This window comes from Rhincodon typus, chromosome 11 (genome assembly GCF_021869965.1).
Source record: "Rhincodon typus isolate 14 chromosome 11, sRhiTyp1.1, whole genome shotgun sequence".
Taxonomy (NCBI): domain Eukaryota; kingdom Metazoa; phylum Chordata; class Chondrichthyes; order Orectolobiformes; family Rhincodontidae; genus Rhincodon; species Rhincodon typus.
The window spans coordinates 22,283,761-22,297,962 of NC_063342.1; the positions used below are offsets into that span (position 1 = coordinate 22,283,761).

At 38.7% G+C, this 14,202-nt stretch overlaps 1 protein-coding gene and 1 long non-coding RNA gene across 8 annotated transcripts in view; one reads left to right on the top strand and one right to left on the bottom strand.

The window, feature by feature from the left end:
• Nucleotides 1-13: 13 nt before the first annotated feature.
• Nucleotides 14-14,202, top strand: part of LOC109915940 — an 86,847-nt gene continuing 72,658 nt past the window's right edge. For 4 of the 5 annotated variants that reach the window (XR_007263261.1, XR_007263264.1, XR_007263262.1 and 1 more), the window contains exon 1: nucleotides 14-193. This is a non-coding gene — a long non-coding RNA (uncharacterized LOC109915940). Of the gene's footprint in view, nucleotides 194-6,559; nucleotides 6,610-14,202 lie in introns of those variants that run through there. The other variant, XR_007263263.1, reaches the window with a different exon arrangement.
• Nucleotides 8,808-14,202, bottom strand: part of synj1 (synaptojanin 1) — a 120,195-nt gene continuing 114,800 nt past the window's right edge. For all 3 annotated transcript variants that reach the window (XM_020515612.2, XM_048603167.1, XM_020515613.2), the window contains one exon: nucleotides 8,808-12,489. In XM_020515612.2, coding sequence (XP_020371201.2) covers nucleotides 11,614-12,489 — 876 coding nt within the window. In that variant the 3' untranslated portion in view covers nucleotides 8,808-11,613. The remainder of the gene's footprint in view (nucleotides 12,490-14,202) is intronic.

Below are 14,202 nucleotides of genomic sequence, written 5' to 3' on the forward strand. Positions count from 1 at the left end.
CCTTTGACGAAGTCCCTCCCTGTTGTCAGCGTAATGGTAGCTGCTGGCTGAAACGAAGCGCCGTTTCTGGGATTCATGTTCGAGGCTTGATGATCTTTTATCTGAACTGGGGAAAGCTAGACATGAATTTGGTTTTGGGTGAAACGAGGAAAAATAGGAACGGAACAAAACTGTTGTGATCCAAGGACAAAAGGTGTGGATACAGAAACAACATGTGTGTGGATAAAAACCGAAAGAAATTGGATGCTGTAGATCAGAAACAAAAACAAAAAAAAATGTTGGAAAAGCTCAGCAGGTTCGGCAGCTTCTGTGAAGAAAAATCAGAGTTACCCTAGTCCTGAGGAAGGGTCACGGGACCCGAAACATTAACTGTGTTTTCTCCTTCACAAATGCTGCCAGACCTGCTGAGCTTTTCCAGCAACTTTGTTTTTGTTCCTTACGTTCACTTTTATTGGAACACTTCAATAAGGCAAGAGCAGGCGTCACCCAGTGATACAAGATGGAAAATTAAAATAAAGGCACCTAGATAATCTAGTCTGGGCATGCAGATTGAGCAAAGATGCTCTGTAAAACAGTCACACAGTTTGCTTTTGATCTCCCCAATTTAGAATAGATCCTGTTGTGAGAATCAAATACGAAATTTAGAAAAGTACAGCGTACATATAAATTATTCCATCTGGAGCAGTATTGTTGGTGTTAGATAATTGGAAAGGTGGGAAAAGAACACGTTGTACACCAGCACCTCTATGGAAAAGTATTGTAGGAATGGGAGGGAGTGATAGGATCCTTAAAGAGTGCTACCGATGAACCCACAGTCATCGTAATGCTGGGGGCAGCACGGTGGCTCAGTGGTTAGCACTGCTGCCTCACAGCACCAGGGACCTGGGTTCAATTCCACCCTTGGGCCACTGTCTGTGTGGAGTTTGCACGTTCTCCCTGTGTCTGTGTGGGTTTCCTCCAGGTGCTCCGGTTTCCTCCCACAGTCCAAAGATGTGCAGGCTAGGTGGATTGGCCGTGCCAAATTGCCCATAGTGTTCAGGGATGTGTAGATTAGGCGGGTTTATAGGGGGATGGGTCTGGGTGGGATGCTCTGAGGATCAGTGTGGACTTGTTGGGCCAAAGGGCCTGTTTCCACACTGTAGGGATTCTATGAACATGTGGAATTTTATGAAATGTCTATTTGATGTTTAAATATACCATGTGGTAGAGTTTACTTCGGTGACTATTCAACTGGTTTTCCAGCCAAGAGATTTCTCTTTAAAGCTTATGTCAGCTGTTACTGGCTTATTGTTGTGTAGATAATCCTAGAAAGCTGCAGCACAGACAGTTTTTTTCGGGGGGTGGGGTGGTTGGAGAGCTTGTGCATGTATAGAAATCATCCAGTGTACAAGTTGATTGGGTAATAAAGAAGACAAATAATATGTTGGCATTAGTTTAAAAAGGCAATGGACTACAAAATGGGGAAGTCTTGCTAAAACTATACAAGACACTAGTTTGATCATAGCTAGAATACTGCAATCAGTTTCAATTCCTTATCCAAGAAAAGAATGTACTGGAACTGGAGGCAGTCCAAAGAAATTATACTTTGCTGATCCTGGGTTTAGAGGGATTTTCTTAGAAGGAGAGCTTGGGTCTGTACTCATTGGAGTTTAGACAAACGAAGGGGGATCTTGTTGAAACAAGGGAGATTCTTACGGTATCTGACAGAGTAAATGACCACAGTTTGTTTGTTTTCCCCTTGTGGTATATTCTCAGACCTGAAAGCATAATCTCAGAATACAGGGTTGCCCACTTAAGATAGAGATGAGGGATTTATTCAGTCATACAGCATAGAAACAGACCCTTTGGTCCGAACAATGCACGCCGATCATGTTCTCAAACTAAACCAGTCCCACCTGCCTGCACTTGGCCCATATCCCTCCAAACCTTTTCTATTCATCAACTTATCCAACTGTCTTTTAAACATTGTAACTGCACCTGCATTCACCACTTTCTCTGGCAGTTCATTCCACACATGAACCCCTCTCTGTGTAAAATAGTTGCCTCCCATGTCTTTTTAAAATCTTTCTCCTCTCACCTTAAAATATGCTCCGTAGTCTTGAGCTCCCCCACCCTAGGGAAAAAAGTGCTTTATTATTCACCTTCTCTATGCCTCTTGTGATTTTATAAACCTCAATAAGGTCACCCCTCGACCTCCTATGCTACAGTGAAAAATGTCCCAGCCTTTCCCGTCTATTTCTATATCTCAAACCCTCCATTCCCAACAACAACCTGGTAAATCATTTTTTGAACTGTCTCCAGTTTAATAATATCCTTCCTCTAACAGGGCAACCAGAACTGGACACAGTACTCCAGAAGAGGCCTTACCAATGTCTTGTACAACCTCAACACGATGTCCCAACTCCTTCTCTCAAGGGTTTGAGCAAGGAAGGCAAGCATGCTAAATGTCTTCTTAACCACCATATACCTGTGACACAAATTTCAAAGGATTATATATCCAAACCCCTCGACCTCTGTTGTACAACATTACCCAGGGCCCTGCCATTAATTGTATACGTCCATTCCTGAGAATAGTGAATCTGTGGAATTCTTTATTACAGAGGATTGTAGAGAGTGGGTTGTAAAGTTTATTCAATGCTGAGATAGATTTTCATCAGTAAAAGAATTAGGATTTATAGGAAAAAGGCAGGAAAGTGGAATTGAGGACTGTTAGATCAGTTATGGTATAATTGAACAGTGGAGCAGACTTGATGGGCTAAATGGCCCAGCCATGTTCCTGTATGTTTTGGTCTTATGTTAAGTGTTAATCCTTTACCTAATTAATAAAAAGACATTTAAACAATGTGAGATTGTAAGATTATCAAAAAAATTACCAGAAGGTTATGGCCCTACTTAACATGGAAAATCCATCTCACACCATCTCTTAAATAGACATTTAATTCTTCTAAAACCAGAACAAAGCAATTTTTCTGTATTGACAGTCTTGTTTCTTCTTTTTTGGCCAGGTAACCTCTAGGCTTAGAGGTAACTTTCACTGTTAAAGTTACAATGGAGACTCCCCCACTTTAATCCATCTAGGCAAGTCTTACATCCTACTTTAAATCATTACAAACTCTGTCTCTTCAATCCAAACACTAGATTTCACCTGAAATCTGGAGGTGGGGGTTTTCTCTCAAGTGCAGGACTAGCTTTCTCAACGTCCTGCTGTCTGCAGGCTGACTTGCATTGCTAGAATAATATAATAACTCAAATTCATTAGAATGACTTACTATTGATTTTTCCCCTCATAAAGCCCATCTCCATGGCAATGTGAATCACATTGGCCTTGTATCCAGGTAGAAATGCCAATTAATTATCTTTTAGATCCCAAACTCCATTCTATCTTAGAATTAAAGTCTGTTCAATGAATAACCATTTTATAAAACCTGATATTCCAACATCTCCTTCGGGGACTTAAGACTAACAATCTACTCGCATCACAGTTGCTCTTGCTATCGTTTACGAGTAAGAAAATCCTTGTATCTTTAACAACCAAGTCACCCATGGGCAACTAGTAATCCTGAGGCCCAGGTTAATGCTATAGGGACTTGAATTCAAATCCCACCACACCAGCAGGTGGAATTTAAATGAATAAATGTGGAATTTAAAACTAGTATCAGTAATGGTGATGATAAAAATCAATACTGATTTTTGTAAATAGCCATCTGGTTCATAAATACTCTCAAGTAAAGGTTAATCTGTCATTCTTATCTTGCCTGGCCAACTTGTGAATCTAGATCCACAGCAACATGGTTGACTTTTAACTGCCGTCTGAAATAGCCAGCAAGCCATCAAGAGCAATGCTCCCATCTCATGAATTTTTTTAAAAAAAGCTTTGTTGTTTGGCAGAATTCAGAACAGGTCATATATAAACCAGGAGCAAGAATAGGCCCTACAAATCTGCTGTCATTCAATAAAACTATGACCAATTTGATTACTTCACAATCGTGCATATTGCAAATAACTTTTCACCACCTTAGTCAAGAATCTGTCTACCTTGGCATTAAAAATATTCAAAGCCTCTGTTGCCACCACCCTATGAAAAAGTGTTTCAAAGAGTGATGATGCTTATAGAACAATCACGTCTTAAATGGTGAATATTTTTAAACATTGACTCCTAGATTCTCCCACAAGAGGAAACATCCTCTCCAAATCATCTGTCAGGACCTTATACATTTCAGGCAGGCTTCCTATTTTTTAAACTTGAGCAGAATCAACTGTAGGCAGACCAGTCTTTCCTCATAAAACAACTTGTCCATTCCGCATGTGAGCCTGGTAAACCTTCCCTGAAATGCTTCCATTGCTTTAACATCCTCCCCAAATATGGAGACCAATATTGTACACAGCTCTCCAGATGTAGTCTCACCAGTGCCCTCTGTAACTGAAGCATAACCTCCATACTTTTGTATTCAATTCCCTTGCACCTGTAAATGCACACTAAGATAGTCTTGTGAGTAATACTTCCTCAAAAGAAAAGTTCTTGTGAATTTTGTATTTGTAGCAATTACTTTGCTGTGTCAATATAACAGAATCATATTCATTATTATACAGCGTACAGACCTTTCCATCAACTCGTCTGTGCTGACCAGATATGCTAAATTGATCTAGTCCCATTTGCCAGCAAGATTGTGTATAATTTATTTTTGCACAAATGAACAACTGTGCATGGAAAACTAAATGATGCTTTGTTTACTTGTGAAGATAAAATTGGCAGAATTCTTATTAAATGCATGTAATCTTTTCTAAAGTAAATGATTGGGGCATTCCTGTTTGCATTCCACAATTCACCCTTCGCAATTATTCACGTGGCATGTGTAGGTGCTAGTTTGGCTAGTTTGAGGTCTTAATTCTTATCTGACATAATAAATTAACCTATGAAAATTGATTGATGGCTTAACATTGACAAGGATATCAAGAGAACTTAAATGGCTCTCAGCGCAGTGGTAGTGACCCTCAAATTCTGCCTGCTGCAGAGGTGTGTAATAACATCTCTGAACAGGTTGGTTAGTAAATATTTATCATGAGAACTTCTGCTACTTTTTGAGCAGTGATTTGTAATCTCTAATGTCATAATTACCAGTACAAAAAGGCTTGTACAACTTTTGTTTTACATGTTTCATTGTGAATAACGCCTCTTGAAATGTATCATTCATTATTGTGTTGTAGTATCAGTGGAGTGGATTTGATGGCATTAGCGCCAGAATATGACAATTTTTCTATCAGAATCCAGTGGTAAACTGATTCTTTCAGCAGGAATAGCTTTAAATTGCCTATTAACATTACCATCAAAAATCCCATTTCACCTGCTTTGCACAAAGCTTTTCACTATTTCCTCAAGTAGCTTATGAAGTGTTGGGTGTACATGGCAGAATCTGCTAAAATAATTACAATTTTAATACAAAACATTTCAGGAGATCTATTGGACTAAAGACTGACAAGTCTTCTGTCCTTGTGATTTACATTGCAGAGCCTTCAAAACATGTTTGCTGAAATATTGGATGGTAATTTCTCAAAATTCCCTAGATCTCACTAGGTCCCACAAAAATTAGAACGCTGCAAATGCAATGCATCTATTCAAGTAAGGAGGGAGACAGAAACAGGAAATCTATTAATTATTAAACTAACATCTGTCATTTAAAAATGCTAGCCTTCATTATTAATGAAGGTATAACAGGACATTTAGAAAATCATATCAGGCTGACTTAACTTTACAAAAAGGTAAGAAACAAATTTATCAGCATTAAGGATGTAAAAAGTACAGTGGATAAAAAGGAACCAGTAGACAGTGTATTTAGATTTTTAATATTGAATTGTTAAGATGCCATTAAAAGATTACTACACCAGGTGACATGGTATCAGGATGACATATTAGTGTAGATAGAGGATTGGCCAAATAGAGTCAGGATAAATGTGTATTTTCAAACAGATGAACTGAACCTAGTGGAGTGCCACAGGGATCAGTATTGGGGTCTCACCTATTTATAATCATGAGTTGGATGAAGGGAGCAACTGTATTTGATGATTATAGGTAGGAAAGCACATTGTGAGAGGAATAAAGTATTTACAAACAGATAAGACAATCAAATGTGTGGGCAAACGTTTGACAGGTAAACATAACAGGGAAAATGTCAGGTTATCTTAATTGCAGGAAGAACAGAAAATTGTTATTATTTAATCGAATAGACTGCAAAAAATTGCAAAGGGATATGGTTGGCCTTGTACACAAATCACAAAAGGTTTTCTTATAAGTACAGCAAGTAATTCGGAAAGCAAATGGATCATAGGATCCCTATAGCGTGAAAACAGGCCTTTCGGCCCAACCAGTCCACACTGACCCTCGGACCATCCCGCTCAGACCCATCCCCCTAAAGCCCACCCAAGCTACACATCCCTGAACACTACGGGCAATTTAGCATGGCCAATCCACCTAGCCTGCACATCTTTGGACTGTGGAAGGAAACCGGAGAAAGCCCACACAGACAGTCGCCTGAAGGTGGAATACAACCTGGTCCCTGGTGCTGTGAGGCAACAGTGTTAACCATTGAGCCACCGTGCCACCCAGAGTATAAAGTAAGTACATTTTGTTACAAATGAAATGTTTGAATAATATGAATGGCTGTGTACAGTTTCTTACTGAAGGGATATACATGCAATGGAAACAGTTCAGAAAAGGTTCACAAAGCTATTACAAGAAAGGTTGGAGCCAGAATCAGTGGTGTTTAGAAGAAAATGAACTGATCTTATTCAAACAAGTTTCTGTTGGGGCTTGACAGTTTAGATGCTGGGAGGATGTTCCACTGATTTCTCTCTAGAAATAAGATCACAGTTTAAAAACAAAGTATCTAAGACCAAGATGAAGAATTTCTTCAGAGGGCTGTCAGTCTTTGGCATTCCCTTCCTCAGAGTAGATGCTCTGATTTATCATGTTCAAGGTGAAGTTAATTACAGATTTTTGATCCATGTGGGAGCCTGGGGTTATGGGAGTTGGGAGATGGGAGAGCTGGTAGATAAACAGAAGAGAAAGTGGAGTTAAGGCTACAACTAAAACAGCCATGATCTTATTAAATAGTGGGGCAGGCTCAAGGGGAACAGGTGGCTTACTTTTGCATCTATTTCTGATCGTTTTTCGTTCTGGAAATAAATGTAAAATCTGCTGAATCTGTCTCCCACGAAAGAATAAGACCAGCTTGTCCATTGCCACCAATCCTGTTCAAATGTCTCCACATTCATTGTCTCTCAAATCAATATCATAAGAATTATAAGGAATCATTTTGTATAAAGAATGCTATCAGCTTCACTTGGGAAGTGAACGTACTCTTGATAAACTTGATCATCTGGTTACCTGCTGGAGACGATGGTGGGCGTCATCAGCATTGTATTTATTCAAGAATCAAATTGGGGATGCAACGTACCATTTGGGAAAGATACAAGGCATTCATCCCAGCTGTTTCATATCAGCACTTAGATATCCTGATAGGTACTAACATTTGCTTGAAATCAATCCTTTGAAAGTGCTGTGGATTGGTGAAGTATATTTTACCCTTAACTTCCTTTGATAATACTTATAATGCATGTTAAGCTGTTGTGTGTATCTAAACAATATGGTTCAGAACTCTAGGAATCAAATTCAAGCTTTTGCTCACCAAGTTTCACATCAACGTTCTGACGAAGGGTCACTTGACCCAAAACGTTAATTCTGCTTTCTTTCCACAGATGCTGCCATACCTGCTGAGCTTTTCCAGCAATTTTTGGTTTTCATTTACAGCATCCACAGTTCTTTCGGTTTTCACAACTGACGCCAATCTTTAACAATGCATGTAATGAGAAAGCGAAACAGTTGTAGGAAGACCGGTTTGTTACATGCTCACATTCCAGTCTTGTGGCAGGTACATCTTTTTGTCAGAAGTCCCACACACATACCTTGATAATGATATAGTATTAGCCATCTCAAACTTTTAAAACTAAAAATGTTTGTAGTCTCTCAACGTTTGCTGCTCAACACTAGTTGCCTTGGTAAAATGATTGGCTTTCATAAAAGGAATGTTATTACAAATAGATAGCTTGTTGCAATGACTTTCTGTCCAGAAGCGGTTATAATAGGGAGCAGTGCACCAAGGTGGGTTGGGATTAGTTTAATTGAGACTAGATCCTATCCTTGCACTTGTTGGCAACACACTTGCTGGCACCAGTGTGTGCAGCCTCCTATCTGGCTCCGAGTCCAGCATCTAAATGAGATGGATAGGATGTTTGCTGAGGACAACCACTTGGGTGGATAGTAGCCCATTGACAGAGGTGAGCACTGCCTCCTTAGAAGAGGACTGTGTAAGTTTCATCTTGAGGTAGTCTCAATTTTGTTTGCATAAACTGGTCACTATTGCTTGGTCACCAATTTGGAAAGGAAATATTTCTACAGAATGACCTGTAGCTACAATTGTGGCTCGTGATTCATAGAGTTCTGATTTTGGTGGTGGTTGTGGTGTGGGAAAAGAGAACATGCGAGGGTCTGTGAGCCATTCACATATTCATAAGCTGCCTGCTGCAGCCGAACTGTTGACCAAAGCTCTCCTATCCTACTCTCCAGTCTCACATTCAAGCCCAGCTCAGTGGGACTGAGAATCCTTTGCCCAGAGAATCTGTGTACTAATCAACAGCATGTAACAAGCTGCAGACCTGTCATTTCTGAGTCTGCTCTGTGAGCTCACTCATCTACACCAAAATTAAGCTTCGACACATCACTGTCCTGAAAAAAAAAACCAAGCTGCGAAAAATAGGACACAGCTATGTTTATTGTATTAAGTGCAACTTGGACATCACAGGATATGTACAATTTGTTATGCACACAGGAAAAGATTAAGACATATTGTTCACTGAATATAACAAACAATCTGTAGGATTATAGATACACATTAATAAACATTTAAAGATCAGAGGACCTTTAAAAACCATAAACAGCCAGATTACCACATTGAAAGGTTGCAGTTAGGTCTTTGTATACAATATCTGTGGTGCTGCAAATTACATATTTGCTGCAGTTCTTCATAAGCCACAGATGTCAGCAAAAAGCTCAAGTTATAAACTGAAAACTTGCACAGTGACATTTTTCCACACTGAACATTTTAAAATTAGCCGAATGAAAAGTTATACGCTTGAACACCATTTATATGTAGAAGTGTATTAGTTGATGTGGCATGAAAGGAATTTTAAGAGTGATTTCCCATTGCACCACAGGCAAAAAGAGCAGCAGCAAAAACATTATAATAATGCCTTTAAGATATCAGTAGTGAGAATTTAGCCAATACACTAACTATAACAAGGCTGCAAGATTTTGTTTTACTGTTTCAGCATTTTTATTTTCATATTTTTCACTTTCTGATCAATGAAAGAACCTATCAATTTCTATATATTAATACATTTCAGATAGCTTAATAAAATACAGTAATTGAAACAGACCAAAAGAATCACCTCCCTCTTTTATGATCAACATTTTAAATCAAATGCTTAGTTAATAACAGTTTAAGATTCTTACTTACTGCATCTGAACAAAATCATGCATAGTGACAGACAGTTTAATGCATCAACACACAATTGCAACAATAGCCTTACAAATTAGCATTTGTGTCAAACAAATGGAAGAATTTAGTAAGCTTTTAAAAAATGTCAGATGTTCATGCTAAGGTCATGTTTGAAGAGCAATTTGGCATAGTTATGGTTTCTCCTGAAAAAAAAATCTGGTCTATTATTCAATAGCCTTGTTCTTCATCTGCTGCCGTAACCTTGGTTTATATGGTTGCATACATACTTTACAGAATATATTTTTTATAAACCAATATCTGAACTAAACAGTGATATCATCAGGTATGAATGTGTTCTTTAAATGGAAATATTATTATAGATAAATAACCTTGAGCATAGGTAGATTTTTTTGATGGGGAGGAAACTAAGTAAACTTGTCAAAAAGAGGATGCTGATGCTAGGAATGGAACGTGGTTTCACTTACGATAACTAGTGACATATCAGAGGCAATATTATATGGTAATCTGCTCCTTCTAGATCAGGGTAAAAAAGTGGAGTAACGGTGTATAAGCTTTCATTTTCTTAAATCAAAGCTTTTAGGAAGAGATGTAATTAACTTTAAGTAGAGGATGAAGTTTGATACTGGAGATGTACCAAGTTAATGCAAGTAGACCAATAAGTGATGACTAATGTGATGCACATTTGAAATCATAGCAACTGACTGCGTGATTAGTAGTTAGCGCTTTATTAACCAGATTAACTTGCTGATGAATACGATTAAATTCTTCGCATAGTTAGAATTCAGGAAATGATTTTGTGCTCATTAAGATAAGGGATGTAATGTCAAGATCAAGCCCTCCACCCCCCTCCCTCTACTTTCAACCCAAAAAAATAGTACTATGTACTTTAGCCCAACTTGTAAAAAAAAAACTTATTTGCACACCTTCTCTAACAGCCATCCTCCAGCAAAGGTGCTAATTTAATGCCAATTATTGTGTTGTACTATGCCTTCTTGGAAGTGGGTAGACATTACCCAAATTTATCTAAGATCCCTTTAAGTTAAAATGAACACATATCCATCCCATCCCATCAATGGAACTCAGACCAGTGTTCAAATGGACAGTGCATTACCTAAACAGAGATGCCCTCCACAGTGGTTATTAGACATGTTGGGCCTGACGGCAACAAATACAACATAATTCATTCAATAGTCTGAAGTTTGTCCACAACCACCAATTTGAAACTTGAATATCATTAGAACAGTCAATGGCTACAACTTAGTGGTTGAGTCAAACAATTGTGTAAACAAGCTATGCAGCTTTACTCTTATTGAACAGTATGAGTAACGTGTGTCCATTAATATATAGCCAGCCCCCAACTTTGATAAGGAGCAGAGTGTGTCATTGTAAACAACAGTAATAAAGAACAGAAATAAGAAAAATCAAAGTATTTCGCATGTTGGATGGCTACATCCATTGCTAAGGTTCACCAAAAGCCCAGCACAAACTTTTGATTTTAATTAAATAAATTAAAATATTCTGGAAGTTTTGTTGTCATATAAAATTGGATAATCTGAATCAATAAAGGATAAAAATTATGCAAACGCTCTGAAAATAACTAGCCTACCACCACATTTAACACTGGTTAGTTAAATTGCAACTGACAGCAAGTCAGATTGAACTAAAATTTCTTGGACGGTTCAGAGAACAACAGTGTCGCACTAACCAGCATAATTTCACATCTCTAATAAAAATATTTATGTAATCCATATCATTACTGCTTTTCCTTGCATGGCATTTTAACTGCATCTTGCACCAGATCAATTCCCAAAAAAAACATTAATTAGATGATATCACATTTAGGAAATGGTGGATTTTGAATCTGCAGCCTTAAAATACAACAAATAATTTGATGACCATACAAAATCATTGCCAATTTTTTAACACCAACATTGAACTTCTTGTACAACAGATGCCAAGTATTTGGCATTTTATACAGAACATATTGCACATGTAAAGCCCCGACAAAGAAGTCAAATTTAAAACCTTATTAGACCACATCTCATCTTTCAGTAAAGTCCTGCTTTGTTAGAGAGTCAGGTGTCTCTGAATTGAATGGCAATATTGGGATGACGACATTTGATCTCAAAGGTATAGGAGGTGGTGCTCTTCGAGATGGTATAGGTACTGATGCACCAGTTGCTTTGTTACTTGTATTCCAGTCACTGCCAAACCCAAAATCTGAACTTGGAAATAATTTCTGTGTATTCTGCAATGACAAGTTGTGAACATTGTCATTCCAAGAGTCCTGGCATTCAATTTCTTTTGCACCAGTTGACAGAGTTCCATCTTTTTGAGAAAAATCATTATCCTCAAAGGTCACCCATCCACTGGTTTGTACTTTGTTACTTATAGCAGGTTTACTCTGAAAGATATTGTTGCCTTTAAATGGATTTGACGAAAAGGCAGCTTCGCCAATCCCTGCCCTAGTGGTTGAAAAGACAGGGTAACTACTGCTCGTTTGCACAGATGTTTGTGATGCAGCAGGTCTTTGTATGGGGTTTTGAGCATCAGTCCTAAATGGATTATAACCAGTTTTTCGAGTGAAAGGGTTTGTACTGGAAGTATTGCCATCAGCCAGGAAATTCAAAGGACCAGGACAGACTTGAAAACTCTCCTGTGATTTACTTCTGGGAGGAATGGGAGGTACCGGAGGTACCAATGGCATGCAATTAGCTTGTGATGATACAATGGGCTCAATGGATTGTTGCTGGCACAAAGTAGGAGATACATGGGCATATGCTGGTTGCAACCTAGTATTTCCGCTTGATAACAGAGTCTTTGACCAAGGATCAGCAAGCCGGTCAAGTGAAAGATCAGCAAAAGGGTCAATGTTAGATGGTCCTCCATTGTTAAATCCATTAATACTGGCTTTTAGCTGCAAAGAGAAACAAAAATATTATGTTATCCAAGACAAAAATAAATTTTGGAATCCTGTTTCACCTCTCGTTTCTCCTTTCAAATGCCTCATTCCCCTCCACCTAGTCAAAGCACTATAGTAAGTTTCTCACAGTTATCGTTAATGCTTTCCTTGCACAATTTTCCTTCTACAATTTTCCTTCTTGGTCATCTTAACACATGGCATCTCTCTTCTAGCTTTGTATCAAACCTTAATTTCCACACTCCAAAAGTACCCACATTCACAGCCATCCATTCAACCTTTGCCATTTCAAGTGATCCTTCTACAAAGGCAATCTTTAATCTCTTACTTAACCCCAGCATTTATAATCTACTTCCTTCTGTGTCTGAACATGAAAGAAACTGTTCCCCAGATTACGTGCAATGCACTTTTGCTTTCCATTCACTGCAACATTTTGAATTGTAATCAGCTCCACACTTGAGCCATTGTCCTTGTTAAAACTACAGTATTTCTCAAGCTGCTTGCTCCCTCAATGCAGTTTCCAACTCCACTCTCTCAAATCCAAGAGGTAAGCCTTGAATGGCTAAACTGGATTTGCACCGTAAAATGTTTATGCAACATATAAAGCACTGTTGGATTCTGGTCACCCTATAAAAACCTCTCACCATTCCACGATCAAGCTCTCATCTCTATTACAAAGATGTCTTCTTAGATGTTCCCAGGCCACCTGCACCCTCACTTCCAGGAAGTGCAAAGTTTATGGACTTCTTTATTATCAAGATTAAGACAATTAATTTAAAAGCCTGTGCCACTTCATTACCTTCCCTTAACCAGTATCACCCCAGTGTCCAGTCAAATTTCTCCAAAAACTTCCTCTTTGCTTCAGTATCTTTCCTCCAACTCCTCCTGCCCTCTTTGAGCTCATCTTATCAATGAGATCTGCTTCCTGCTCACTTGACCCTATTTGCACAAACTGATGACCAACAAACTTCCCTTCCAGGATCTTACAGTAGCTAAACTTGTCAAGTGTTCTCTTTCTTCTTTTTAAACTACTGAACCATCATCATCATTCTCCAATTCTTGAATCATCTTCCCAGGAAACTATGGCCATATCTCCAATCGCTTTTCACTCAAATTCTTGAGCATGCTGTTAAAACTCCCAAACTAGTACCCATCTTTCCTGAAACTCCAGGTTTGAATCCCTCTGAACAGGTTTCTGTTCGTGCATTGAAATCAAAAAGGTGCAATGACATCCTACATGGCTATGGTAAACTGTTCACCTCATTCGTCGCAATCTGCCTGTTGTGTTATCTTCAAGGTTCCTCCTTTTCCAAATGGGTGGGACTGCCTGAACCGATTCCTTTCTGTGTATTAAGTCACAATCAGATATTTGCCTGCAATTGATTCCCTTCTTACTCTTGCATCATTACATCTAGAGATCCCCCAAGGACCTATGCTTGGTATCCTCTATTTCTCAGATACACAGTGACCCTTGGGAACGTCAGCCAAAAACACAGGTTCTGCATTTACACTGCCATCTCACACATCTACATCATCTCTATCTATTCTTCCTGCTGTCTCAGATTTGTCAAGTTGCTTTACCAACATCCAGCACTAAATGAGCAGAAATGTCTTCTAATGGAACATTCAGAAGACCAAAGTAACATGTTCAGACCATGCCACAAACCCCAAAACCCAGCTACTGGCTGAGGTTAAATCATACAAATTTCA